General features: G+C 44.0%; 3 protein-coding genes and 1 long non-coding RNA gene across 13 annotated transcripts; 1 reads left to right on the top strand and 3 right to left on the bottom strand.

Moving 5' to 3' along the window:
• The first annotated feature begins 131 nt into the window (after window positions 1–131).
• Window positions 132–14,935, top strand: LOC121595292 (keratin, type I cytoskeletal 9). Of its 9 annotated transcripts, none has more exons than XM_041919176.1 (6): window positions 133–334; window positions 8,523–9,037; window positions 9,117–9,301; window positions 9,370–9,844; window positions 10,472–11,044; window positions 13,320–14,935. In XM_041919176.1, exons 1-6 carry the CDS (start codon window positions 284–286, stop codon window positions 13,327–13,329), a joined length of 1,809 nt encoding a protein of 602 aa, XP_041775110.1. In that variant the 5' UTR covers window positions 133–283; the 3' UTR covers window positions 13,330–14,935. The 9 variants fall into 9 exon arrangements, with proteins under 9 accessions (XP_041775105.1, XP_041775106.1, XP_041775110.1 ...); XM_041919175.1 differs by having other exon boundaries at window positions 134–334; window positions 13,695–14,935; XM_041919177.1 differs by lacking the exon at window positions 133–334 and adding an exon at window positions 7,147–7,479 and having other exon boundaries at window positions 9,120–9,301; window positions 10,475–11,044; window positions 13,695–14,935.
• A 722-nt stretch (window positions 14,936–15,657) lies between these two features.
• On the bottom strand, window positions 15,658–18,943 carry LOC121595296. The gene is made up of 9 exons (XR_006005152.1): window positions 18,483–18,943; window positions 18,222–18,274; window positions 17,879–18,014; window positions 17,628–17,671; window positions 17,265–17,396; window positions 16,905–16,968; window positions 16,519–16,612; window positions 16,219–16,258; window positions 15,658–15,977 (listed from the first exon to the last, which is right to left on the bottom strand). It is a non-coding gene; the product is annotated as an uncharacterized LOC121595296 (long non-coding RNA).
• A 2,909-nt stretch (window positions 18,944–21,852) lies between these two features.
• LOC121595295 (40S ribosomal protein S5) lies at window positions 21,853–24,374 on the bottom strand. 2 transcript variants are annotated; one of them, XM_041919180.1, is made up of 5 exons: window positions 24,267–24,374; window positions 23,370–23,568; window positions 22,914–23,252; window positions 22,510–22,608; window positions 21,853–22,307 (listed from the first exon to the last, which is right to left on the bottom strand). In XM_041919180.1, the coding sequence occupies exons 2-5, from the start codon at window positions 23,562–23,564 to the stop codon at window positions 22,239–22,241; spliced, it is 702 nt and encodes a 233-aa protein (XP_041775114.1). In that variant the 5' UTR covers window positions 23,565–23,568; window positions 24,267–24,374; the 3' UTR covers window positions 21,853–22,238. The 2 variants fall into 2 exon arrangements, with proteins under 2 accessions (XP_041775114.1, XP_041775115.1); XM_041919181.1 differs by lacking the exon at window positions 24,267–24,374 and having other exon boundaries at window positions 23,370–23,585.
• Window positions 24,375–25,100: 726 nt separating this feature from the next.
• LOC121597368 (guanine nucleotide-binding protein-like 1) lies at window positions 25,101–27,319 on the bottom strand. Its single transcript, XM_041923082.1, has 4 exons — window positions 27,134–27,319; window positions 26,683–27,035; window positions 26,471–26,617; window positions 25,101–26,383 (listed from the first exon to the last, which is right to left on the bottom strand). Exons 1-4 carry the CDS (start codon window positions 27,210–27,212, stop codon window positions 25,199–25,201), a joined length of 1,764 nt encoding a protein of 587 aa, XP_041779016.1. The 5' UTR covers window positions 27,213–27,319; the 3' UTR covers window positions 25,101–25,198.
• Window positions 27,320–27,331: the final 12 nt, after the last annotated feature.

Consider the following 27,331-nt stretch of genomic DNA (forward strand, 5'->3'; position numbering starts at 1 on the left):
GTTTACACTTAAAAAGTGTCCCTTTTATTTCTGCCGCTTCATCGATAAATAAGAACATTTTTTAACTTCAATTCCGAAAGTCAACTTGTGCAACGACCGTTACGCCAAACAAGACTTCCTTTCGCCAAAAAACGATAAACTTTATCGCAGCAATCCATGGAACATTGGGACAATTTCGTTTCGTAAGTTATCGGCGGCGTTGCAAACGGGCCCCGATCGCCCCATCTCGGTCCCCTGTGCTCTAACGTCAAAAAGTGCCGCTTTCTGGTGGCGTTTGCAGGAAATGAGGTCCTTTCTGCGCAAGGACACTCTCCTGTCACTGGCGGTGGTGATGGTAAGTTTGCGCTGTAACACACAACCGTACCATTCCATTGGAAGAGGCCCATTTGCACCGTGTCGTACGTGCTTCTAATCGACCTGCTGCGCTCTGGCAGTACTAACCACTGCTGCTGTTGCTGCAAACTATGTTAACTGAGTGTGTGTGAAAGGGGAGGGGGGAAAAGATACTGCAGAGAGCAAGAAGCCGTACCGGAGGACCGAGTTTTTCTCCCCGTAGTGTAATTATAGTCGCGTCCGCAACACAGGTAGGGGACCCCGACCCCGAAGGCAAACCCCGCAATGCCTTTGACGGATTGTGATTAGTGAATTTCGGTGTAAAGTGTTCCATCTTCCTGCTAGAAAAGCGAGAAGTGGTGCTGCTGTTCCGCAATGAGTGCTCCCAAGTGAATCAATCGAAGTGCAAAAACGTGTGCGTGTGTGTGTGTGTGTGCAAGTGAAAAATAAAGAAAAGTGTCCAGCGCAAAGTGAGGTGAAGAAATAGCAAAGTGTCGGGCCGCGACTGATTATGTAGTCGGCTGTCTGCACGCGGCTAAGGATTAATAGTAAACCATTTCCCCTCTTTCCGACGTCCCCTTAACACGAACAGGGAACCCCGTTGCCCTATCTCACTCCCTCTCTTTCCCCGGCAGAGCGGTCTTCGCACATTTTCGTCCCAATCATTTATGAAAGAGGATTATGAATGTGGACTAAATCGATTAATATCGAGGTAAGAGAAGAAACAAGAATACGAGGGATGGAACGAGACGGTGTGAGAAAAATATGCGCGCACACACACATTCGTCCGCACAAATACTACACCTACAAAGCTTCTAGTTAGACATGTTCCGATTCATTGAATTTCATATCAATAATCAACCCACCTCACCAGCCCACCCACCACCTGCCCACATCATCATGCAAATGGCCATTTAACAACCCCTCGTCCTTGCACAACCGTGCGACAAAGCAGGACCACTCTATCTCTAGCGCACTCTCCCGCTCTTGTTAACTTCATTTTCCACCCCGTTCGTGCTAAGAAAGGGTTGAACGTGAGAAACAGAACGAGAGCGAGACAACTTGAGAGCTTGTTGTAAAACCAAAGGTAAAAGAAAAACGTGCCGTTTTCCCTTTTTAAGCTTTGTGGCTTCTCTTAATCCGCAAAAAAAAAGATCCCACACCGCCATTCAATTTATATAAATGGTGAATTTCGCGGTGGTGCTTCGACGGACCTTGCCAAAACTTTAACAGGTAGCCGGTAACAGGCCCACAAGTTCTCCCCACCGTTCGCGGAGGTAAGGATTACTGTGCATAATAAACTGTTGAATAGATTGCAATCGCAGTAGGGACGTGATGTTTGGTGTTTCGGTAGGGATAGTAGAATAGTAGTAACACCACCACCACCACCACCACCACTGCCAGTAACTTCAGTAACCGACCGGACCCTCGGGCGCTGCCAAAAACTTTCCTAATTGTTGATCCAAGTAGCAGCGCAGCGCATCGAGAAGTTGGCAGCTTGTAAAATGAAGCAAAGAAGGCACCAGCTGTCCCAAACGAGCAAGGAGCAAGGCCGCTTAGAGGCAGTGAAGTAAAAGTACATAAAAAGTGATAAAGTGACGTTGCGGGGCAAGATTTAGGGCCGCCAAGTTGGCCAAGAAGATGCCAGGGCGTGGAGGACATAAACCCGGCGTGCCCTTTTTCGCGTAGGACACGCCAGCAAAAAAAAAACCGGTCCTCATTATGGATGGCAGCCAAATTTGTTGTGACCGCATCTTCTCCCGTCTGCTTCTCTGTTTTTTTAGAGCCCCCGGAAATACATCTCGCTGTAGATGATAATGCATGAAATGAAGCTTGACGAAGGGGCCTCCGAAAAAGCCTTCAAAGTTTGGACAATATGGAAAATGAGGGAACAAAGTCGAAAAACTATCCACCCAGTGAGGGACAGACGACATAAGTGCTTCGAAGCGCGCTCGTACGCAAATCGGAGGGGTCGTCCTTTTCCTCCTCTCGTTGGGGTAGCCGTCCGACTTGTACACTACACCAGACGGACCCTCCCTGCGGAAGATTTATGAGTGGATTGAGGCTAATAAGCCGCTAAAACTGTGGCCTAAAACGGACCGACGACGGAGCTCACACGCATCCGGACGAAGCTATATGTGTGGCAGGCATATTGGGACATTGGATCGATTGCCCGAAAAGTCGTAAATTTTGTATATAGTCCCACCACCACCACCCAGCGTGGATACGTCCGGACGACCGCGTATCGCTCCTCCCCATGGGAGACAACTTCACATCCCGCCCAGCTTACGCGGGGACTTCAGTTTTGATTTCAAATTAATTATGTTTAGCTTTCCGCTGTTCTGACCCCACATCCCTGCTTCTTCACCAAAGGAATCTGTCACAAGCACGCAAACTGCCCCATGCCCGTGGTTTCGTGTTTGGGTTGGTTTGGAAATTAAAACGATCAAAATGTATCGAAATATGGAGTTCGTCTTCTGCTGGCACGAAACGAACTGGAGAGAAATTAACGCAACGTCAAGATGGTGATTGAAATGGGTGGGGGGGGGGGTGAGTCCAGTATGGCACTATGATTATAGAAATAGAACTGCCAGAATACGTCACTCCTCCCACTGGGTGGTAAGAGGGAAAAAACGCAATCGACCAATATATATACATAAGAGGTTCGTGGTTTTGGGAACCACACAACCAAATCGATTTCTTGTCATCGTCCTTAGGAAGAGATGTACAAAGAGCATAAGAGAGAGAGAGAGAGGGAGAGACCCACCGAGTGAGACATAAAGCAAGACCACAATGCCACATAGTTTCTGAATAGTTTCTTACCCCAGCTGTAGTGTTGGTTTCGTAGACACAAACACAAACGCGCGCGACTATTTCCAGTGCTTCGCGAGATCGTACGCCGGACAGGAAATTCGCACTATTATTCGCGCTCCACGCTGGGGTTAGATGATTTTAGGCTAGCTGGCTGTTCCGGTTCCGGTTTGCCGTTTTCCGGTTGCTGAGTTTGCTGATGTTTGTGTGTGTGTTTTTTTTACCCTTTTCGGTGTGTGTTTGGAGGCTCTAAACGAAGGAGTGAAAGTGGATGATGTGTTTCGTGTGCGGTTCGATTTTTCTTTTAGGTCAAATGTCTGACATAAATAATAGATTGCTGATGTGTTTGCAGCGGGGATGTACTGTATTGTACTACTTGGTCGAAGTTGAGGAACGCGTGTTAGTGGGTCTGCCACCTGCCACTTTGATACAATGTTGTACAGTGGAAGGAAATCAATAGGCGCTGTAAAAGCAATGGAAGGTTTGAAGAAATTCTAAGGCTGTCTATTGAATGTTTCAGTTGGAATCGAATTGAGGGATGTTTCTCATATACCCTTTTCCGTACAATTCCTGACATAAGTTTTATCAGAATAGGTAGTAGCCTCATCTACCAGAACGGTCCCCTTCTCAGGGCGGTTCCATGGTACAGTCATCAACCCACACGACTTAACAACATGCCTGTCGTGGGTTCAGGCCTAGAATGGATCGTCCCCCGTAGCAATGAATTGACTATATCCGGCTGCGTGGTACTGAATAAAGCCGAAAGCCTTATATAGCCCGGCATGTCCGCGTTGGACGTGTAACGCTAAGTAGGAGTCCGTCTCATCTGACCAATAAATGTGAAAGGGAATTAGTTGGTAATGTTAAGTTGTTGTATATTTTAAATCTTTTGATATTTAAGATATCAATTAGAAGGTATATCCTGCTATGAGTCGAACAATAAGTGACGGATATCTAGGCTCTACTTCCGCTAGCTTAGTAGCTTTCGTCTGGTTTGTCCATTTGTCTATCAGGGTGGCTGACTTCTGTGTGAGCTTCGCCAACTGTTGCTCTATTCTTGGAAAGTTCAACGTGACGAAACTCACTGCAAACACTGTGATTGTAGAGCAACTTTGAATTTCTTTATCAAAAACACTTCCCAAGGTGCCTAAAAATTGATAAGCTAAAAATGTTTTGGTTTTGGTTCAGGTCTTTTAACCACAAATTGGAATGAAAAAAGAATCCAATTCAATCTTGAAATAATACGCCCCACAGCAGTGCGAGGACTGCAATCGCTGTTGCCGCTGTTTATCATGGTCGACGGATTGATTGTTTTTAACAACCAATTGAATGATAATATTTCAATTTTCTACAAACAGTAAAACAGAAAAACAACATGCATGACCCGGTAAAAAATGCCCTTTTAATGCCCTCTTTTTGCTCACTCCCGTGCAAAAACTCCTAGCGCTATGTAATCAAAAGGAGCAAATTACGCGAAACTTCCTCCTTCCAGTGAACGTTATTTTTTGTCTCGTTTAATCTCTCTCGCGCGCGCCTAGAAAACTGTGCTTTCAGCACGTTTGAAAAAATCACACGATGCCCTTATCGCTGCAAGTCGCCCCCTCCCAACAACCGCTTGCTGCACAAGTGCATTGCACCGACCTCCGCGAAGCGAACGTTGAAAAGGTGGTACACTTTTGCTTTGGGTAGAAGAAGTTTACAGCGTTGTAAGAAAGCAAAAAAGACCACTCTCGCCGTTTTTACTATGCGGCATTTACTGAGCAATTTGAATGTTTGCATAAATTATACATGCAATTCTGAAGCACAACACACAGAGCGCGGGCTCGGTCGGTGACTGGATGAGAGTGTGAGGAGTGAACAATTTGACCCCTTCCCTCTCTTCTCCCTTGGTATGCACCACTTCGTGGAAGTGCAAAAAGAAGGTGAAAATAATGTAAAAAGAGCTAGATAATGGATAAGGAAGCGCGAGCGAATGACTGACTGGGTGACTGAGTATATATGGACCGTTGATGTGGGTTCATCAAGCAACTAGCTAGAGTTTATGTGTTTGCTACGCCAGCGAGAGAGAGAGAGCGAGCACAAGGGTCGGGAAACATCGGGTAGTGGGCTGCCTGCCAGTCGACCTAGTTACTGATCGATTTGTTCACCCACACGCACGCACCACCGATGGGGGAGCTCTGGGTCTTTAAAGGAGCAATCACTGGGGATTCTCTAAACAGTGTACACAATGCACACCGCTAACGCTATACCCAAATTAACTCCAATGTAAATAGCATAATGGGGGAGCAATCAACAATTTATAAGTTCTTTACACAACCAAAAGCATATATTTGTCACAAAATAGAGTCAACAGCAGTGGTAAAACGGTGAGAGCACAAATGACAAATCTAACACCTTTCCACCTGAATTCATATACACGTGCCAACTAGCCGGTTCAATGTGGGGAGTGAAATCGGAGGCAAATTATTGCTACAAACCCCTGCCGGAAGTTAATGGCGTCGTGCTGGAGGTGTTGGGGGAGTGCTGCTGCTACTACCTACTACTGGCTGCAAAAAATCATTACCCCTGTGAATCTAGTGGAGCTCCCCCCAGTACCTACCTCCCTCTCTCGAAGAGGAGTAAATCGAGCAGATGATTGAGTTTGCATATCGTTCATTAGCTCATTAGCATTGACGGGGCTCAGGTGGTGGTCGTCATTTCGACAGGAAGAATTACACCAAAAAGGGGAAATCGCTTCACTCATGCGACAGTCGATGGGGTCAAATAATGACGCGACGCGCAGCATGAAAGCACTGAAGGTGTTAAAGGGAAATTACCTAGAACGCCTTAAGCCAGGGGGGCTTTATTTATTTTGCTACATGGAACACACCGCGGACGCAGTTCTAATGATTGTTAAACGCAGTTTGTTTGAAGCGAGTGAGGAACATTTTCCCTTACTAACGTTGTACTCCCTACTACTCTGTTGGAATCATAGCTCGAACACGTACTGAACGCTCTTTGGAGTTCCCCCCTCGTCTGTATGAGAGTGTCAAAAAATAAATGAAGGTATTTTGGGCGGCGCAGTACTGATGACTCGTACAGAGGAACCACCAGGTCCGAGTTGCCCTTTCGAAATAAGAAACCATAAAACGGTAACGGTACGACATGAACCGGGACAGAACGGGAAAGAACCTTAACACGGAAGCTTATGTCTGATGTCTGATGACTATTTTCTTCGCCCTTTTTACCACCTTTCTCTTCGGCTCGGTTCGGGGTTACAGCCGAGGTTATTATTTTTTATTCTCCACAATTCCGCTACCCTACACACTACTGCTGCTGCGGCTGCTGCTGCTGCTGTTGCTGATAACATCTTCGGTCAGGTTTTATTTAATGCCAAAACCACGTAAAAAGGTGACCACAAGAAGCGTGCCCAGGAAGAGGACGAGAGTCACGAGAGATAGCTTAAAATATGGCGAGTGTTAGTTTCATTAGTAGAGGATTTTTCCAGCATGGTGGTTAGCGGATGCTCTTTCTTATCGTAAACCTTCACCACCGGGTGAGACAGACGTCGGTGCGAAACATATTTACATAGAGAAAGGAGTTGCGATGTTGAGATATTATTGTGTGGCCGTGGTATAATAACTACCCTAGCGCGTCCTCATTTGTAAATGAACCTATCGTTCAGGGCGAGCGTCAATCGTAGTATAATAATGGAGATTCGTTTTTGGGAAGTTTGAAGTAGACGCGTCTTAAGGGCGGCAACTAGAAATTAAATGTATTTTCACTTCCCTCTACTAGTCTGCTGAGGTGACGCACCTATTACACTGTTCATGTAAGCAACACACAGTGAAATGGTAGCGCTTTTGCACGCACCTAAAGGTTGGCCCCAGTGGTGATGGGTCTCATCGCTGCCAGGCACGATTAATAACGTGCGCTGCTCTATTCCATATACAGCGTTGACATTTTTTTGTGTGTACTTTGCACGTTTTTGTCGTGCTTAATGAGAAAGTAAATGGTTGTTGTTGGCCTGTGGAACAGCAGCAGCAGCACACGAGCCAACGGTAGAAGAGAGGAAGGACCCCTAACTTGACTTCCGTTCTGATGAAATAAGCTGCAGCACGGAATCATCGAGCATGTATGGCTTGTGAACTGTTCTGTGAACTTCTCGTTCTAGGACGGGCGGTGTTGTGGTCTGGGTCAGTGTAGTAGATTGCGTTTGCGATTCTTGGTCACCAGTTACGCGTCGAAAGTGCAACGGTTCGGATCACCGCCTGCTTGGTCGGTCTGTGTGGTTGTTGTCAGAATGCAATGTGTTGCCTATTCACTAGGTCGTACGCCGTGCTGATACTGTCCAAGGTGCGTGCTGCCCAAGCTGCGTAAGACGAGTGCCGACGATTGGGTTTTAACCTCCGTGACACACACTCGAAGTGGGAAGGAGCATCAACAAACAGCAGTACCTTATCAGTGTTCAGAGCAAGGGATGCAAAAATGGCTGGAGTTGCAGTAGTAATGCAACAGCAACATCGGCCTTCATCGGGCAACAGGCAATCCAAAAGCGATGCTGGTTGTCGTCTCACGGGTCCCTTGCTGGTGGCATGGAGAATGCTGTACCAGCTGTGCTTTTGGGGTAGCATGATGCTTACCACCTTCTATGTGGTTGCCGTTTCGCCTCCCCGGAAACCGTTGCCCGTGCTCCCGACCGACTGTGATCGGTGCGGAAAGACGCTGTGCAGTCGCATCGGAGGAACGGCACATTGCAATGTGTTGGTGAAGTGAAAGTGGAAAGAAAGATTATTGGGAGAAGTAGCAGCAATGCGGTGTTACGTTAATGATGTTTTGAGTGTTTTGTATCAGTTTAAATTTGAATAAAATGTAGTGTTGTCTTTCGGTTTATATTGTTCTTGGGTTGTTTTTTTTTGTTTTCGATTGATAATTTAAACGATTTTACAGAAGTTTTCATAAGTTTGGGATACTTTCTTGACTAATTCTTCCGGGAAGTGAACTTAATGTGATGGGAAGTGGACTCTGTAGTACCCTTTTTGCACATTCTCATTTGGAATCCAACACAATAGGATTTGTGGTGTATTGTTAGACATTTTAAATCCAGGTAGAGCTTTTAAAGCCCAGCATTTCAAAATTCCCATAAGGAATTTAATTGAAATGAACAAAAAGGCAAAGCGTACTGCTGAGCGTCTCTAACTGTCATGATTATTTCTAATGGCCGTTTCTCGTACCATCAAACTCATAGATTTTAGAGTAAGAAATGTGATGACAGCTCTGCGCAAAATAACCTTAAACGCTGACTTCTTCAATCAACAACTTGATCAACACAGTCCCTTGATTCTTGAAGCTTACTATAAGCATTCTTTCCTCTACATTTCTCCCCACATTTACCACAGGTGATAGTTATTTGCTTGCTGTCCATCATACCATGGCCCGGCCCGAGCGTGTTCAAGATATCATGCTCCCGCGAAAGCTCGCGCGTCGTGCGCAAGATCGTGCACTCGCGCTGGCTGCCCATCCTAGAGAAGTACCAGGTGAAGCTGCCGCTCGAGTGTCCGTTTCATCCGCTGCGCGACATTTTCGGGCCGCAGCAGAGCGCCAAAAAGCAGCACCGGCCGAGCCAGTGGACGTGCGGTTTCTGCGGCAAGAGCTTCTTCGAGGAGAAGCATCTCGATATGCACTTCGAGAATCGGCACCGGACCAACATCAACACGGCGGAAGATGCCGTCTGTCTGGCGGACTACTGCGACATGATGCGCTGTGAGGTGCTGATCGCGAAGGACGCGACGCTAGCGTTCGGCAGCGATCCGAATGCCGTCTCGACCGATATTGAGGTGTGGAGTGAGGCGACCGCGTACCGGACGGCGCTGTCGACATCAGGGCCGCGGGATGTAGCGAAGGTTCCGGAAAGGTACGCGCAAAAAGGGTTAAAGGAGATTCGAGGAGTTGGGAAGTGTTGTCATGTGTGTGTGTATGTTTTGCCGTTGCAGTAGGAAGTCACTGCTGCCGAAGATGCTACAGACCATTCGGGACGACGTGTTTCGGAATCGACAACCACCCCAAGGTGTAACCTCAGTGCTTCAGACGAAAGGTGCCGATAACTGCGACAAGAACGATGCCACCAAATCGAAGAGCAGTCGGAAAGGATCGAAATCTGGTCACGGAGATAAAGAAGGTGTGTGCTAGAAATGACTACAGTCACTGTGTAGCGAGAACAGCTTCAAACTACCACTTCTTTTCCAGCTAAGGACAACCCAGTGGAAGATGATGACGACGAGGATGATGAAGAGGAGGACGATGAGGATGACGAGGACGAGGAGGAAGAGTCGGAGAACGATAGCAACGCCACGTCACAGTGTGAGCAAAATCTGGTCGACTCCTCGCTGCCACCGGTCGATCGAAAGCAGCAACGCCTCTCGGAGATGCAGCGCATGAAGGCCAACTGTAATGCGGAAGAGATCGGCCAGCTGAAGACGCGCTGCGAGGTGCTGGTGCGCGACTGTATCGTCGGGCTGCTGGTGCAGCTTTCGCTCGAGGACTTCCGTAGCATGGAGGAGGAGATGAACCGTGCCATCTGCTGGTACTTGACGTGCGAGCGATACTGGGAGGATGGTCCGCTAGAGCAGCGCCCCTTCCCATGGGGGCTGGTGTTTGTGCTCGTGATGGTGCTTTCGATGGGCGTCTGCCTTTGCTACTACATCATCTGGATACTGTTCGAGTGAGTATTGCGCGGGCTGGGAGGATGCAGCATGATCCTGCATTTGCTCATAGTAGGCGCGGCATTAGTGCAAAACACGCGTAGTGTACGATCACTGATCATTCTCATACACATTTGCTTGTTATAATTAATTCAGTTTATGATGTTGGTTCCCACACACACACACACACATACGCGCCACCATCATGTCCTATTTTCGTCCAACTTCCTGCGGCTGCAAACCATTTCTTTATCTTGCTGTATCCCACTACCACCTCACCTCTACACCAATGTTCTTTTTCTGTTGCTTCAATGATACTTTCTTTGGAATACTTTGCGAGTGCATGATGTGCCCACCATGATCGTTAACTCTTCTTCCATACTCTGTCGTCTTTTGTTCCTTTCTTACTCTCACTACTATCCACAACATCTGTCTGTTATTTTTCACCTATCTTAATCCTTCTCTTCTTGGTATATGTACGTATCGATCTTTCCTTCTTCCTCTTTTTGTCTATATATATATATTTACCTGGGGCACAACAACCCGCCACACCTCCTTGGGATACACAAATATGAACCGAACTCTATCCACCATACAAAAAAAAACCGATCCTTCCTTCCTCGTTCGAAATGAAATGGCGAGCGCAGCAGTGAAGATTTTAGTCCTTCCACGACCAACCAACAACTGCTCGGAGGCCATCATCCGACACCGGGCAGCGGTGGCCATCTACTGCACCACGGACGGCACTACCTACAACCGGGAACGGGCGGCAGCGGTGGTGGCGGCGGCGGCGGTTCCGGCATCTACCGGTTGCAGGACGGTGGCCATCATTCTGCCGCCAGCCTGAACAACCTCGTTGCGGGCTCGAGCGGTAGTAACGACATTCAGCATACGCCCCAGATACATGCCTCCCCCGGTGGTGGTGTTGGCTCAGCTTCCGCCATGCTCTACACGACGGCCGACGACGGTGGTAGTGGCTACGGCTATGCGGCAGGTTCCGCAGGCGGTTCAGCCGCTGCTCGAATGATCGCTGCGTCCGGCGGTGGCGGTGATGTGTCCGCAACTAGTACGTCCGCGGCGGCGCTGGCGGCGAGTAGTGCGGGAGGTGGATCATCGGCCGGCGCGGCAACCGGTAGCGGCGACTTCGGTGAGCTGGGACAGAGCGAACACTACATCTACGTGACGTATCCACCGGAACTGAAGCGACGTCTGCTGGAAAGGTACGGTAGAGACATCTATATGCAGCTGTTGCGCAAGGATGTGTACGATTACTACTAGCTGGTGTTGTTTTTACCTATACTCGTTGTTACTGTTTTTACTTCCTCTTTTAATCTCTCTTGCTATCTTTTGTCGATGTATGGTACACTCACTTCGTTTTACAAACACACTCACACACAAAGACACTGTATTTTATGTTTCGTTTTGTTTCACTTTTGTGATGTGCGTGCGAGTGTGTTTCTGCTCTTCGTATGTGATGTGTGATTTTGTGATCGGTTATAGCTTTATGCCCTTAGTGGAGGTTTTTTTTTTGCACATCTGCTCCATATTCGCGCGTCTGATGTTTTTTGTGTGTGGCTGGATTTGCTCTTCTTTTTGTGACATGCCCCCCTCCTCTCGCGCGTCATATGTTGCCTCTTTTTCTGTTCATTTTTGTTGAGGCATTAAGTTTATTCACATACTTTTGACACCAATAGAAGAGGGATTTGCAGGTTAAGGATGAGCAAATTATAAAACCCAAATAGCTTAGTAGAAAGAGAGAAAGAGAAGTAGCAGCATTTTCGATGAAAAGATCATTCTTTTTTCCCAAGTAAAGTTCACTTTGAGAGGTAACTGTCCACAACTGTCTTCAGGCAAAGATTGACCAGTGTGTCGTCGTTATGTAGGATGTGATCCACACAACGAGATTAGTCAAGTCCGCCCCCCTCTTTACGAAAAGTATTCTGAAGTTATACTACATAGCAGAGGAGAAGACCAAGCGTAGCTAAAGACCAATCTACCATTAAAGCAAGAGTGACTGTTACTAAAACCAGTGGAAAGGGTTTCATTACGATGCCACAACAACCAGTATAGGACAGAAATGGCCAATAGAAGCAGCTTCTTGGATAGTTTGGGGACGAGTAGCTATATGCCTAGAGCACAAGCACATAAGAGCACCCACATGGTCCCACACACATTGCTGTACATACAAAGAGTGAGACATTTAGACATTAAGAAGGCATGCTGTGTGGGTTTGGTCATCATCCTACAGGTACACCTACTCTACAAGAAAAACTTCCCTTATCTTTATTAATCTTAACAATAGCTACTTCTAGTCAATTTTGCTTGCGCGTTAGGAGTTCCGGGGAACGAAGAGAGAGATGGGGTTAGTTGTAGTGATGAACGCACCCACAAGCGAACAAGATCTTTTAGATATGAGATTTGCACACAGTTCAAAACAAACCACAGTATTTTAATAATGTAAGAGCCCTGCTGTTTAATAATGATATAGCGATTATCTAGCAAATAACAGACATACATAAAGGACACTCTAACGTCATCGGTGGTCAGAAGAGTGTGAGGAATCTCACTGGCGTGAGGACGCACAGGATCTGACCATTCCTGACGACATCGTTACATATATAGACGAATATCACAAGTACAAACGACACACAAAAATACACTTTTCTTTCCTTCTTGATTAGAGGTCTCGCTCTTTTTCGTGAGACCATCCGTACTCTTTTCTCAAGACTAGTGAGGCGTATATACATCATATAAAAAAGCGATCCAGTAAGTAAAATAAAAAGCTCTCTGTTAAACTACTGAACGAAAAGTGATTCTTTTTTATCTGTAGAAACATTCAGTCATATCATCGATACATAATAAGCATATTAGAGCCAGGTTGTAATGGCAGTAAAATTGCGGGCAAATATTAGCGCCACACTTCTCTCGATTTAGGATTAGATAGATTTACAAAGAGTATCCCATTTTCCTAACTTCCAAAGATTCGAAGTAGTAAACACGGGCGCATGGCTTGAATATTAATACAGTGTTGTGACATTCACAGAGACACGGTTGCATTGTTGCGTTTCTCCGACATTTCCTTCATTAATGCCTTCCCCCCATTTAGCTCCTTTAGCTGCTCTTTAGTTAGAGAGAGAGCTTCTGCACTGATGTAACTGAAGGTTGTGTAGTGTGTTGTTGTGCATTTTGCTGCTGTTTGTTAGAGTCTATATCTATGTATAGTTAGTGTACCAGCAGGCTGTATGTGTCTTTCTCCTTACTTACCAACAAAAACCCCATATATATCAAAACGTTTGCTCCGTTCGATGTGTGTAACAATCAAATTGCTATGTGTGTTTTATAGATGTAACCTGCTCCACACATCCACACATTATGTTTGCTAACAAAAACCAACAGCAAAACCCTTTAAAAACTAGCATAACACTGTGTGTTTAATCCATAATCTTTTACTATCTCCCTTGTATATTCTATTATCTATCGATCCTCTCTTCTTAGTTCCCTCTAGCCCGCCAGCTAGGTTTTGCTCCTCTGCTCGTCCCACCACCACCACCAACTACTACTACTACTACTACTACTACTTTCGACCATCGTGTATCGTCTCCTTCATCTGTTAACTCATCACATCTCAATAGTATTTCAATTGCTCGTCCTGCAAAACAATACCTCTTCACAGCAGAGTACGTGCCCTCTTCTCCCCGTGCGCGCAGCAGCAACACAAAAACCATTTACGCAAAACCCAGCTTTTTGCTGTGCGCCACACATCACCACTCCCTCATTTTTCTCATCTATTCTTCTCTTGTTTCTTCTTTTTTCTCCATTTTTTCTCTTCTTTTTTATCATCGTCTTACTTTTTTCTCTCTTTCTCCTTAGCTGCTACAATAGAACGACACGGCTATGAAATGTAGATGAAGTTTAATGTGAGATTACAAGTAATAGAGAAGAGAATAGAGGTGAAAACTAGACAACAGGAAATACACAGCAAGGTAGCAAGACGAGCTATCAAGAAAGAAGAAGAGGAGAAGAGCAGTAGTTGTTTCACAGGAAAGAAGAGAAGATTACAACACTAAACCAAAGCAGAAAAAAACATCGTGCAAGATATAGAGAGGACGTGGACGTAGAGAAACATGCTAGACAAATCTTACTTTAACTCAATGCCAACACAGCGTGGTTTAGTCGGAGGAGATAGGCAATTGATGTGCAACACACAGAGTCATAGAAACGAATGAATCCAATAACGAGAAGAGAAAACTAATTTATTAAAATAGCATAATGAAGGTAAAACTAACAAAATAAAACAGCATTAAACACGAAACACGTGGAAGCAATGCTAACATTAGGTGAATTTAATGTGTAAGAGATGATAATGTAATTTAAAAAAAAAACAACAGAAAAGGATAATCTACTGCGCTAAAACGGACGTATATAGTTCACGCGTTCTGTGTAGAGCACGTAACAGAGAAAGGGTGAGAGAGAGAGTCCAGAAGAGCATTGGTTCGCAATCGTTCTCGTTCAGTTATAACAAGGCGTTGTTGTTTAGTTTAGCACTCAATAGAACATTTTTCATAGTACTATTGAAGAAGATCGTTACATTGCTTCTATCCCTAAGTAATTTGTTCGTAATGGTTTATGGTAGGTGTAGTAAAAAGTCCTTCGTTATTAGCAGATGATTGATTTTTGATGATATGATATATATGCAAGTAAGAATGCGCGCCATGGATGTGTACAACAGCAAGAAAACAATGGGAAGGAAGAACGCAAAAACAAGACTGACACACTACTAAATCGTGTATCCTGGAGCTCAATTTTCTGGTTCCTGGATTTTGGATGAAACACGAGAAAAGCAGCTGCAAAATTGCAATGAAACCGGTAGGAACTGATGTACAAATCCGCGCATGCTTACTTGTCCACCTAGAGGAGGAACACGCACATGGGGAAGCGCTACTTTTGTTCCTACACTACTAGAGAGTATTTCTTAGTTTGCTTCCTCAATTCTTGTGTTATTTTACTAGAGCAATGCGTCGTCGTAGCGCGTGCATTTCGCTTTGACATCGAAACAACTACAACATTCCTCATCAAAGCTAAAATTGCTGAAAATATACGTTGGAAATCATCACACACTCCTCACAAAACTACGCAATGCTGTAGAGTGCTAGTAGATATTACCAACTCCCTCTCCTCCATCATCTCGAGTAGTTTGTAGCTTTTTCGACTGATACAACAACCCGAATTGAATTGATCTCCGCGGGAGAGAGCTTTAACATTTTTTCCTCAATGAAACTCGATTACTAGATTTGTCCAAAAATATACACACAGCGGCAGTTCTGTGCATTGCACGCACCTACACGCAACACACTACACCACTACACGCAACACACGCATTGCGCTGCTTTCGAATAAAACGTGCAAAAAAGAGCGTTGAGCTTCGTCCGTTTTCTACCATCTCTTACACTGAAAACCATCCCCCCCCCCCCCCCCCCCCGACCCGGACCATTCTTCAGCTAGTGTTCGCCTACATTAAAAAAACAAGCCCTAGCAAAATAGCTACAACACAACGTCAACAACGCATACACAGCTCTTTTTCTATTGTCTTTTATACCTACTTCATAGTACAAAAATAAATCGAATCGAAAGGAAGTCTCGCTCTTGGGCGCATCTAAACGAACGGTGAAGCGCGGATCGTGTGTTCTACTTAAAAATGATGACAAATGCATGATCATCGATCTGGGTTTTATAGTATGCAGTGTAGCAGAGTTTGCAGTTACCAGAGTTTCGAATTGGTTACATCAAGAAGGAGAAACAAATGAAGAATGAACATACATTTCGGACGACTTATCGATTTACACAATCATGATTTAGTGATTTCTTTAAGGTGAAAGAGTTTTATTGACTTTTTTCATCATACATATTTATAACAGTGATGGTCAACAGATCTGATACTGTGTGCATGCTTGCTAAACTCCCTGTAACGTAATGCCAGTGAAACATTCTCACTTCACACGTCTCAGCGAGTTCAGCAGCATGTGCGAAAACTGAATCAGATGAGTTGAGCAAAGAAAACAAATGACAACACATTACTTACCTGATAGTACCTTCAGATTTACAAACTGTTGTTCGAACTGTCACTATCACCACATGATCACGACACATTAATATCTGAAAAGATATAGAACGATATGATAAATTAAAACACATGAACACTAATGGAGCTAATATAGAGAATAGTGGCACAATTCATAAGTTAACGTTTTCAGACAGCCAAGGAAGCTTAAATCAATGATATTTGTATCTCATTACATTATTTTGCGAAACCAGTTCCTTTTTTATCATCAACAAAAACAAAACTCATTTAGTGTGTTCCAGGGTCTCTTAGATGTGGTGGTCTCATTTGACTTACCTTTCACAAACACTTTTAGTTAGATGCTCCCCATTTGACCCTAGAAGTGGAAAAAGAAAGGAAAAAATCGTTTAGTGTTTTCATTGGACACTAATCATTAAACCGCAGTTTGCAGATATGTTTCTAAGCGCGATAGACTTTATCAGTTCAAAGATCCTCTGTCACTGATTCACTCAGACAATGTAGGTAAGGATAAATTATTGATCATCATATAAAATCTACCAGGTTAAGGTGCGCTTTATTGTAGATATGAGATTGGTTGATGATTAATTAAGTTGAATACAGTAATATTAATCTTACCTTTAAAAATGAAGCAGATGATTTCCAATAACCGATACACAATCGATGATTCTTCGCAACTTCCGTTGTAGTTATGGTACCTTCATCCCAACATCTATTAAAGCGACGAACGAAAAGAATATAAAAAAAAGGTTAGGTGGTTTAACGATCTTCACTATTTTTCATCTATTTCGGCAAAGAGTAGATGTGTTTTGATACACAGAAAAGGCCGTGGCATTTTCATCTTCCATTGCCAAAATATTGGACCAAAAGGTAATTACTATTGTCCCTCTTTGAGACCATACGACCAGTTGATACAACCGTACGGCTCTAGTCTTCTCAGGACGTAGGATAGGGAGGGGTTATGCGGAGAAGGTTTATTAGATACGAATGAAAACGAAACTTACCTGACATTTCATTTGTACAGTATCTCAATACAGCCGAATCATGCAGTGATTTATTTAAACCAATCTGAAACATAGATGACAAAGAACGCGGAAGAGAACTATTAGAACTTTTATGAAACGAATACACAGGACCTCAGTGCTATTAATGAATGCAGAGGAAATGTCACATTATTTTCCGCAATTTAAAAGGCATGAAACAAGAAACCTCTAAATTAGGATAGAATAATGTCTTTTACTCTAGTCCATTTGCGAAAAACGAAAGATCTAAGTTTGCCTTTCATTTATTAGAGAATGGACTGTACAAGAGTCGTATAGATGTTTCTTTAGATCAGAGGTAGTAAAGTTTGTTTATCAACTTACATCAAATCATTCACGTAACTCGCACACTCACAGATGTACCACCCTAACTGCGTCTAGTGCTTTCGTGCGAAGATTTTGGTCGTTTAGCATAGTCGTTGAACTGATGAATAACAAGTACCACTGATATAAAATCTGGAATGAATGAAAATCCATAGAAGATAAAAGAAAATGTAAGTATCACTTGTAGAAGACTCTCTAAAGGTTCAATGATATATATTTTTCAATTGTTATTGATCAGATAGGGCAAGTCCGAATAACTTGTTTTGGTCTGCACGAATGTTTAAGGCAAAAAAGCGTATATTAAACCATCATTTCAAAACGACTTCGCTAATTATAAGCTAACAATTTTACATTTGATCTTACCTTGGAATTATGCAGTTGCTGCCGTACTCCCGAATACCATGCCTCTGTGGACGTAGAACAAGACAAAGATTTTATTAGTATTTACAGACAATTTTACTACGAATTCTTTATGTGATCTCAACAAAATGATCAGATAGGGCAAGTCCGAATAACTTGTTTTGTCTGCATGATTTTTAAGACAAAAATGCGTATATTAAAACCATCATCTCAACACGGATTTTACAAATTCAAGTACTTTTTTTATAACGTACCTTTTGTATTGAATGGCATCTTCACCTTCAACAAAACGCATACCCAAAAAAATCCACTTTAGATCGATATTTCTCAAGTAGCCCATTTCACACCAATTGTTGCCAGTATCGTATGAAACGTGATGTTGTTTTACAACTGTAAGTAATTAGACAACAAAAATGAGTTAAACAGATGTTCAAGATGTACTGAATATATAAGTGTAGAATAAAATTTAATTTCAGCATAATATGGTAATCAATCATATTTGATTCAGACTGGAGCGGTACATCTAAATTGATCAGTTTTCATCAGAAAAATACTCCAGGGGAAAATGTATAGAAAAACAGTGAAAATAGGGCTTACCTTTCACAGTTGTCTGGTTCAACTAGCCGTGCCCAATTGTGATCTTGTTGAAACTGCAAAACAAAACATGAAAATATCGATTAGCCACGTGGTTCCACATTTACCGGATGGGAGGATTATTACACATAAAATTCATGTTCAGAATAATATAGCAATCATTCATATTGATTCAGCCTGGGGCGGTACAAAATAGTGCTAAGATTTCATCATGAAAATACGAGAGGTATTAACATTTCGAAATACAGTGTGAAGAATGCTTACCTTTCAATTTTGTTTGTTAGCCCGACTCTCCCATTTTCTGCAGTGTTTACAGCGTCAATCGAAATGTTCTAATCTAAAACAGAAAAATGAAAGCGTATTTGCATGAAGAAGAAGTTTTGAAAAGACAATTGTAGGATGATGGATTGTTGAATTAATTCTTAAGATCGAACAAGTAACGCTCAGCCTTTCAAAATCAGAGTAAAGTTCGATCGTGTGAAATCGTTATTAGCAATCGAGAAAACTATTTAATTTAACGCGTTAGTTTAACCACTCAGACGAATTTGTTTGCCTTTATCTGACAGCGTATCAGTACACACTCCAGAGAGCAACTGTAGCTGTGGATGAAGTAACAAAATTTAATCTTGTCTTCGAAAATATAAAACGGTATGTCCCGTGATGATGGGAGACAATACCGAGGGTACAGAAGACGTAAACACTAGTTGACTAAGATAAGAGTAATTAACAATAAGCTTACCTTCCATGGTATTGCATCTTGGCGACCTGCAGGCTTTCGGGCCATTTTTTGTATTGTACGTAATCTGAAAAAATAAACAAAGAAAAAGAATTGTAGACAAACAGCACCAATAACAAACATCAATTGTATTTGAAATTTTAGTAAGAAGTACTGTCGCATTATTTTCCGCAATTTAAAGAACATTTGAACATTAGCCCCATAAATTAGGATAGAATAATGTGTTTTACTCTAGTCCACATGCGAAACAAAATAAGGCATGAAAAAGATTGCCTTTTCTGGATTAGATTATGGACAGTGCAGGCGCATACATTAGTATGTGTCTGTTAATATTCAGAATTTATTTTTAAACTTACAGCATTTAGACCATACACGGCGTCTAAGCATGGTGTCACCACATTGTGTTTCCAATGTCTTTTGAATGAATCGTGTTCGATGTTGAACCATGGTTTGATAAAAGCCTGTCATAAAAACAAATAAAAAATAAACATTATTTAAACTAAACGCTTTACTTTCAATCAAATTGAAATGAATAGAAGATAATTCAGTAAGACCAATCGAACTTAAAAAAATATTATTTTATACATCGTGGTTTCATTGAGTTCTTCAATTCATCCCGTAAGTATAGCTTCTGCTATAGATGTGTCTGTTTATTCAAGGATAGCGTTTCAACTTACAGTATTGTACAGCCAGCAACATGCACGAAGGGGTCGGTTCAACTGATAAACGGCATCAAGAGCAAGGTGTAATCATCGCTTTTCAACCGTCATTTGGATTCGGTCCTTCGAACATGATGTGATAAACCTGTGCCAAATAAAAATAAAAATACATGAATTATTAAACTGCACACCTTTAATTCCAGTAAAGTTGAGCTGAACAGAACTTAATTCAGTAAGACCAATCGAAATACAATATTATTATTATTTTAAACATCGTGGTTTCATACAGTTTTACGTTCATCATGTAAAGAGTTGCATGCGAATCATGCAAATTAGTCTGAAACGAAATTTGTCCAAATTAAACTTACCAGTGGGTTTCCTGAGTGCACACTTTTCATGCGAAGTAAATTTCAACCCCCCATGATGGCTGTCGTAGATCTTAGCATTGCTCTGCGTTAGGTCGTCCAATCTAAAAACGGAGATACGAAGTCTTACATTAAAAATAGTTCCTCCTCATTATCGTAATAGTCGCAATTATAGTGCGATTATGTAAACTAATGCATTTTGTCGGTACTTCGAAATAATCTTTTGTCACCAGTAACGAAAGTGACAAAAGAAGAAACCATTTTGATCTCCATACCATTTTATGTAGTCCAATAATGGAGATCATTTAGCCAAGTATTGTGGCCTAAATGACTGACTGGAGATTTGGACAATGTACTAAAATTGATAGCTTTGCGAAAATGAAACTTACATTTACTGTACCACCATCAAATCGCGAATCCTGGCCACCCACGCCAAATATTCTAGAACGTTGTTGAGTTTATCCCCAAGCACACCAAATACAGCAGCTAATGGTATCAATACGAGATGCGAACGATATCGAACTGGAAATAAACAAAACCAAAACATCTATTAGACACATTTTTAACAGCGAATGGATGGAGAGATTTGCAATACAATTAATTTTCAGTATAACATTGATATCAATCAAATTGATTCAGCCTGGAGCGGTACATCAATTATGTTAAGGTCTCATCATAATGGAGATAGGAGGAGAATAAAGACTAATAGAAATAAATATGAGAAAGAAGCTTACCTTTGCATATTTTTGCAATTATATATGTATTCCGGTTTATTTCTGTAAAAATATAAAGAAAACAAGAAAAGATATTGAAACACTGCTCTGAGGTAACGCAACACACGGTAATAAAAACTGTTCTAATAATAAGTTTTCAGATTCAAAAAGGTATCAGCATTATGTTTAAGCCAGGGATAACTGATAAAATGATAACATCATTTAAATATTGGTTTAGACAGTTTAAGACAGAGTCAAAGTTCATAAAATTGCTCACCTTCACATAAATCATCAACGAATTCCAATACTCTTGTAGTAGATGGAACTGATGGATGGACTGAGGAGATGGACTGTGTTGGTTTTTTATCTGCAAAAGAAAGAACAAACAATAATATGAATATTTGGAAGAATAGCAGTGGAATGATTATGGAGCAGTCGGTTGAAATTTTGTCATTGGACTTAATGGGGGGTAAAGAAGATACACATCCATACCCTGCAAAGCGCCAACTATTGCTATGGTCACATTTTTCCTTTCGAGGTGAAAGAAGATTTAGTTCCACTTCAAATGGTTATATATGTGACGTGGAAGGACGGGGGATTATACAGGAAAGGCATGAGCAATTTCTTACCTATTTAAAAAGCAAAGGACATTCCAGTTCACCAATCCGTGGCTCCGTGCGATCCAAATGGTTATCTATAGAATAAAAGGGAAAAGTAAATTGTTAAAAAGGGTTTGCATACATTTTACTTCAATTTAATGATCAGATTCATTTTTAAATGTCGTTACAACTTGCGATGTAGAGTCTTGAATTAAGTCAAGGATCCAAGATACCTGTGAACGAATATGCTTTTGCCCAGCAACATCATTTGCCCAGTCGAATTGAAGGTGGAAAAAGCATAATAAACTTTGCTGGGCGTTAAGACGATACGACAATATTCATAAAATTGTAAATAAATACAACACTCACCTTAGCAAAGCTAAGAAGTCCAGGTCCACAATAAGCAGTTTCCAGAGGTTGGATTTTCTTCGCAACAGAATAACACGCCGACAAGACCTAAATGGAGACAAAAGAAAGTTCCCCTTTCCCGAAAGTGCGCCACCGAGATCCGTCATCGTTACAAGGTACACCGCAATAAAAGCAACAATAAAACAAAGCCTGCTAGATTTTGGATTTCCTGTTTCATTTTTATTGACACCTTCTTTTCTGCAAAGGTGATAGATGTGTGTTGGAGTAAGCACAAACACACAGCGTAATACACTTTTCCAGAAAAAAATCCCATTTCTCTTCAAAGATGGTAATGAGAACGGGTTTCAGGATGTTTTCGTAACCCTTCTTCATGCTTCTTCCCCCCGCGGTCTGGTTGGTTTGTTTCAGGGAGAGAGACTATCGTTCTTTTTCGCCGTAGATCACATTAACGGGGAGATAAAAAGAACGAAAACCATCCACACACACACGCCCTTCCAAAAAAAAAAGGGACCACCACCGACAAGCAACGGTTTTCCCTCTCCTCCTAACAAAAAGTGACGAGACGTGACATGGGGCAGCTTATCGGTTAGACTTGGCCACACGCTCCAGCTCATCCTTCTTCTTGATGGCGTACGAGTTTGACGAACCCTGGAGGTGTGCGTGTCGTCAAAGCGATATCAAAGCATGCATGGAGTCGGCACGAGGGAACAGAAAATGGCGGCAACAAAGCCCATTTTACAAGACGGATCAGTAACGACGCAAAAGGGGGAAAATAAGGAATTCGAAACAAGTGAGCAATATTAATAACGAGTTTCGAGGACACATGGCATTTTACGGTCAAAATACATACCTTCGCGGCGTTGATCAGCTCATCGGCCAAACATTCGGCAACCGTCTTGATGTTACGGAATGCAGCCTCACGAGCACCGGTGCACAGCAGCCAGATAGCCTGTGGAAACGAGAAACGGGACACGCATTAACAATCGTGTAGCGAAATGGGAACGAAACATCGAATGCACGTGTGGACAATATGTAACAGATCACTCGGCACACCTTGAGCCGATGTCGTTTTGCAACGCGCCAGCTCAACGAAATCTGAACCGAGCGGACCATGCCGCCTGCGAGAGGGCACACTTTCCGACGCTATTGGAATTGAAAGAAGACGTGGGGGAAAATCGAGTCTACCCAATATGCCTTAGCATCGGTCTACCATTTTGTCTTACGCGCTAAAACAGTGGCGCGCACACAACCTACCTGATTCACACGACGCAGAGGAGACACATCGACGGCCTGACGACGGACGGTACCGGCACGGCCGATACGGGTGGAGTCTTCACGCGGACCCGAGTTGATGATGGCGTGGACCACAATCTGCAGCGGGTTCTCGCCGGTCAGCAGATGCATGATCTCGAACGCGTGGCGCACGATGCGCACCGCCTTGAGCTTCTTGCCGTTGTTGCGGCCCTTCATCATCAGCGAGTTGGTGAGACGCTCGACGATCGGGCACTGGGCCTTGCGGAAACGCTTGGCAGCATAGCGACCGGCCGAGTGGGGAAGGTATTTGGCGTGCTTCTCCTTCACGGCGATATAATCCTGAGGAAAGGAAAGCGAAAAAAACATGAGTTTTTATTTTACAGATGTGCTCGAGAAATGCTTTCCAGACAGGGGAGGCATGAGAAACACGTGGTTAAACGACGCCGCCACACTCACCGAAACGGAAATGTCGGAAATATCGATATCATCACTGCTCCATCGGCCGAACAGCTTGATCTCGGGAAGCTCGGCAGTCTGGACTACGGGTGCCTCTTCGTAGACCTGCGCTGCCTGATCATCCTGGACGGCATCGTCCATCTCCTGCGGTGCCGCCGCCTCCTCATCGAAGTTTTCAAATGCTTCGTCAGCCATGGTGCTATCGGACGGTGATCAAAATTCACGAAACACACCCAGAAAAGAAAGCCACCGCGCGCGTACACACACACACAAGCTTGCGTTAGTTGCAGAAGATAACCCAACAAAAAAATGGGGCTTCCGGTTGCTTTCACACAAACCACGCGGTTGCGCGTGTGAACAAGCGGCGCGGCACGAATTCGTTCACAAAACGGTGGCAGCAAACGCGATCGAACATTCAACTGTGCAGGGGGGTAATGTGAACTTGCTCTTCTCACTTGATGACCGTTTTAAAGTTTAACAATCTCTTGTGAATATTAAGACACATCAAGAGACTTCTGCAAAACTTGAGGGCCGGTTTCGAGAGAACACCGACACGTGCGCTAGGATGGTCCAGGAGGAAATGAACGAGCTGTCGTACTGACAGTCTTCACCTACCCTCTCAGCACATCCCTGCCTACCATCACCACCTAACCCTCATCCCCTCACTCCACACCCTACCAACTTCAACGAGCCCAGGAGAGGTTGGTGGCTAAGCTCACGGTCGGCACTCTCGGTGTCACAAAATTTTCACGAAATTTTACCATCAAATAGCCCGATCGGCACGCAACTTTCACAACGCCCTGCACGGCCAATGTTCACGCGTTCGGAAAAGGGGCACCGTTTCACGAATTCGTGCCGTTTTACCGGAGAAAATAGAAAAAGTTTCATCTTATTTACTTTCAACACGTCTGTTTTACAGTGGCGTTAGCCGGAAAGAGAGTTTGTCAGTTTGCTGTGGGCCGAGCAGCACTTTCATGTTGGTAGCAGCTCCATCTGACAGCTGGCAGGAAGACATCCCGCAGGTCGACATGACGTTCGCCCGAATGTTGCCACAGTGGTCGATTTCGGTGCACTTTTTGAAAAAAACATCTTTTTTCTTTCGGTGTTTCCTATTAACTGGAGTTTGGTAAAATGATAAATTAATATTAGTGATTAATTTTTCAAAAATTACTTGAAAATCATTGCAAATGCCTTTATATTGACAATATATAGGTTCCGAAGAAGAAAAATCTATGTCGACTGTCTACTGAGATTTTGAATTAACCGGTAACTTATGTTTAAACCGATATTTTACGCCGGCTAGTTATTGATTATGTTTTGCTTCTTTTGGAGTAATTTCCGTTCCCGACAAAGTTGCAATTCCCTTTCCAGATCTGGTTTTGCATTTGATTCCCCTTTTTTGTTCCTGCTTTGCAAATCAGCAATGATTCCATTTTTTGTCCAGCACCACGTACCCGTTTTACATTATCATCCGCGGATCATGTTTCGGTATTTTATTTGAGTTTTAATATACATTCCTGCTTCATGTTACGCAATATGTCTTCAATATAAGCTGTTTTCGTTACTCTATTCACTTTTACTTTATTCAAATTAATTCAATTATTATTGTGGATCACATTTCTTCTGCCGGTACTTGTGCGCACAAGAGCATCGTCCTGTATCTATAATCCACCACCACACATTTCGGACAGTACTGTAAAAACTCCTAAACATACATCTGATAACAGGAGGTAAGCGGAGTAACTTTAACACATTTATTAAAAGCGAGACAAATATGATTCAGACCATAATTTACATAACTTGCAATCGAAATTCCACCCCACCCCTTCCTACTCGGGACTACCGAGCAGATCGAACGGATTTGCACTGCTAGAGCCTGCCGGCGGAGACATCGTACTGTTTGGATCTTCATCCTCCTCATTATCACCGTCATTGCTCGCTCCAGCCATGTCTTCCGTATCCGTGTCCGAAAAGCAATCGTCCTCATCGTCGTTACCATCGTTCTCGACGATCGCTTGGATTTCTTTCACCCGTGCCAGCCCCGGATCGGTGGCCAGCTTCTCCTTCTCCAGGTGATACCCGATCGGCTTCAGCGAGAGAGTGATTTTACCGTCCAGCGCCATACGCAGAATACTGTTGGCCGCTCGGTACGTGTCCGGACGGGCAGCTTTGGCCGTCAGAAAGCCTCGCTTGATCGCCCAAGCGTCACAAATATCGATCGCGGACCATTCATCGTTCTCGCTTTCCGGATGCTTCAGGGACAGCAGCCGCACCAGATCGAGCCGCTCGGCCAAAAACCGAATCGAGGCGTACGGTTCGCGCAGCTGCGCGATCGGATAGCTTCCCATCAGCACCTGCAGCCGGCGTGGTGTCGAGGAGGGAAACACCAACCCAGGACAGTCGCACAACCGTACCGTGTTGGTGAGGAAGATCGTCTGGAAGTGTTTCGTGTGGCCCGGCGTACGACTCACGCTGACCACCTTCCGGCCCATGACGGCATTCAGCAGGGACGATTTGCCAACGTTCGGGTAGCCGACGCACCCGATCGTAAGCACGCCGTTCTTAAACTTGACGTGCTCTTCGAACGCGAAATCTTTCTCCTCCTCGTGCGTTCGCTCCGAAACGAGCTTCTCGTCCTCGTCCCCGTCCACCTCCATCGGTGCGTTGCGTTCCTCGAGAATCTTTTGCTCCCACGAGCCCAGATCCACCTCATCGCCGACGTACTTGTGGCAGATGTCGTAGATCTGCTGCGCTCCTTCCGCCGCCATGCGCATGCGGCCACGGCGGCGACGAATTTTCAGCCCGTACTTGCTTTCCTGCTTACCACGCAGATTGTACGAAGGGTAGGACGTGAACAGCACCACATGGATTTGCGGATACTTCTGTTCGAAGTATCGTTTCCAGGCCAGTACCGCTTCCGCTTCCACCAGGTCGATCTTGTTGATGACTAGCATCATTCCCTTGCCGAGCTCCTCCGTCACGTACTTGTAAAGCGCAGGAGGAAACATGAGCGTCTGTTACGGGAGAGAAAACCATTCATTATTTAAAGAGCCTTTCCTTCGCGATGGTGAAGTACGGGAGCAGGAAAACATCACACGTACAGGGAAACGAGCATCCACAATGATTAAAACTATGTCCGATAACTCTAGCACACGCCACAACTGTCTCCAGGTTTCTAAATTCAACTCACAGAAGCTCAGCGATTTCATGTCGTCGTAATGATCCTTCTCCAGCTTTGTAACGTACTTCTGCAAAAGGGAAGGGAAAACCATGAAAAACCACAAACCAGCCACCCACAAACGCCAAAACGTACAAAGAAGTACCGATTCTCGTTGCCATCCAGCTGCTCCTTCGACATCTCGTACGTCCACTTGGGCCGCGTGGGGAAATCGTACTGCTGGAAGTAGTTGTCCCCCAGCTCCATCTCCTGCTCGCTGCGATACACCAGCCCCTTCCGGGCTTCCTCCTTCATCTCCCGCAGTTCCTTCGCCGTTTCCCGGTGGAACTGCAGCACGTATCGGTTCGTTTTGCTGCGCGGATCCTTCAACGGTTGCAGGTTGATCTTTTCAATGTTCTGCCCGAACGTTCTCGGCATATCGCTGTCCTCGCTGATGTCGCTCGACTCCTCATCCTTCAGGTTTCGTATTAAGTTGTGCGATGTGCTACCTGTGTGGTGGAAGATGAAAAAGCAATCACTATTGGCACGTCTTGCCGCAACAATTCTAGAAACTTCCTCGAAAGGATAGCAACCGGAACAAACTTACTTTTCGCCTGCTTTTTCGCTAGCAGCTGTTGCTTTTTCTGTTTTCCACTGAACGCTACCTTGCGCCTTCCTTGCGGCATGATGCACCAGAATGGGAAGAGAATCGAATTTCTTTAATAGCTTTTACTTTTCCTTGTATTTGCGCATCCGGTGTTTGCTGTACGGCGTTTTCTGCTTTGGCTTTGGAAAATTTGGAAGC

Source organism: Anopheles merus, chromosome 3R (assembly GCF_017562075.2).
Source record: "Anopheles merus strain MAF chromosome 3R, AmerM5.1, whole genome shotgun sequence".
In the NCBI taxonomy this organism is placed as follows: domain Eukaryota; kingdom Metazoa; phylum Arthropoda; class Insecta; order Diptera; family Culicidae; genus Anopheles; species Anopheles merus.

Coding starts and splice junctions, on each gene's coding strand:
- LOC121595292 (XM_041919169.1), top strand. CDS start 284: ATGAGGTCCTTTCTGCGCAAGGACACTCTCCTGTCACTGGCGGTGGTG. Junction 335..8,522: donor TGTCACTGGCGGTGGTGATG/GTAAGTTTGCGC, acceptor CATTTACCACAG/GTGATAGTTATTTGCTTGCT. Junction 9,845..10,471: donor ATCATCTGGATACTGTTCGA/GTGAGTATTGCG, acceptor TGGCGAGCGCAG/CAGTGAAGATTTTAGTCCTT.
- LOC121595295 (XM_041919180.1), bottom strand. CDS start 23,564: ATGGCTGACGAAGCATTTGAAAACTTCGATGAGGAGGCGGCGGCACCG. Junction 23,253..23,369: donor TTTCCGACATTTCCGTTTCG/GTGAGTGTGGCG, acceptor TCCTTTCCTCAG/GATTATATCGCCGTGAAGGA. Junction 22,308..22,509: donor AGCTGATCAACGCCGCGAAG/GTATGTATTTTG, acceptor GCACACCTCCAG/GGTTCGTCAAACTCGTACGC.
- LOC121597368 (XM_041923082.1), bottom strand. CDS start 27,212: ATGCCGCAAGGAAGGCGCAAGGTAGCGTTCAGTGGAAAACAGAAAAAG. Junction 26,618..26,682: donor ACGAGAATCGGTACTTCTTT/GTACGTTTTGGC, acceptor TCCCTTTTGCAG/AAGTACGTTACAAAGCTGGA. Junction 26,384..26,470: donor TTGTGGATGCTCGTTTCCCT/GTACGTGTGATG, acceptor CTCCCGTAACAG/ACGCTCATGTTTCCTCCTGC.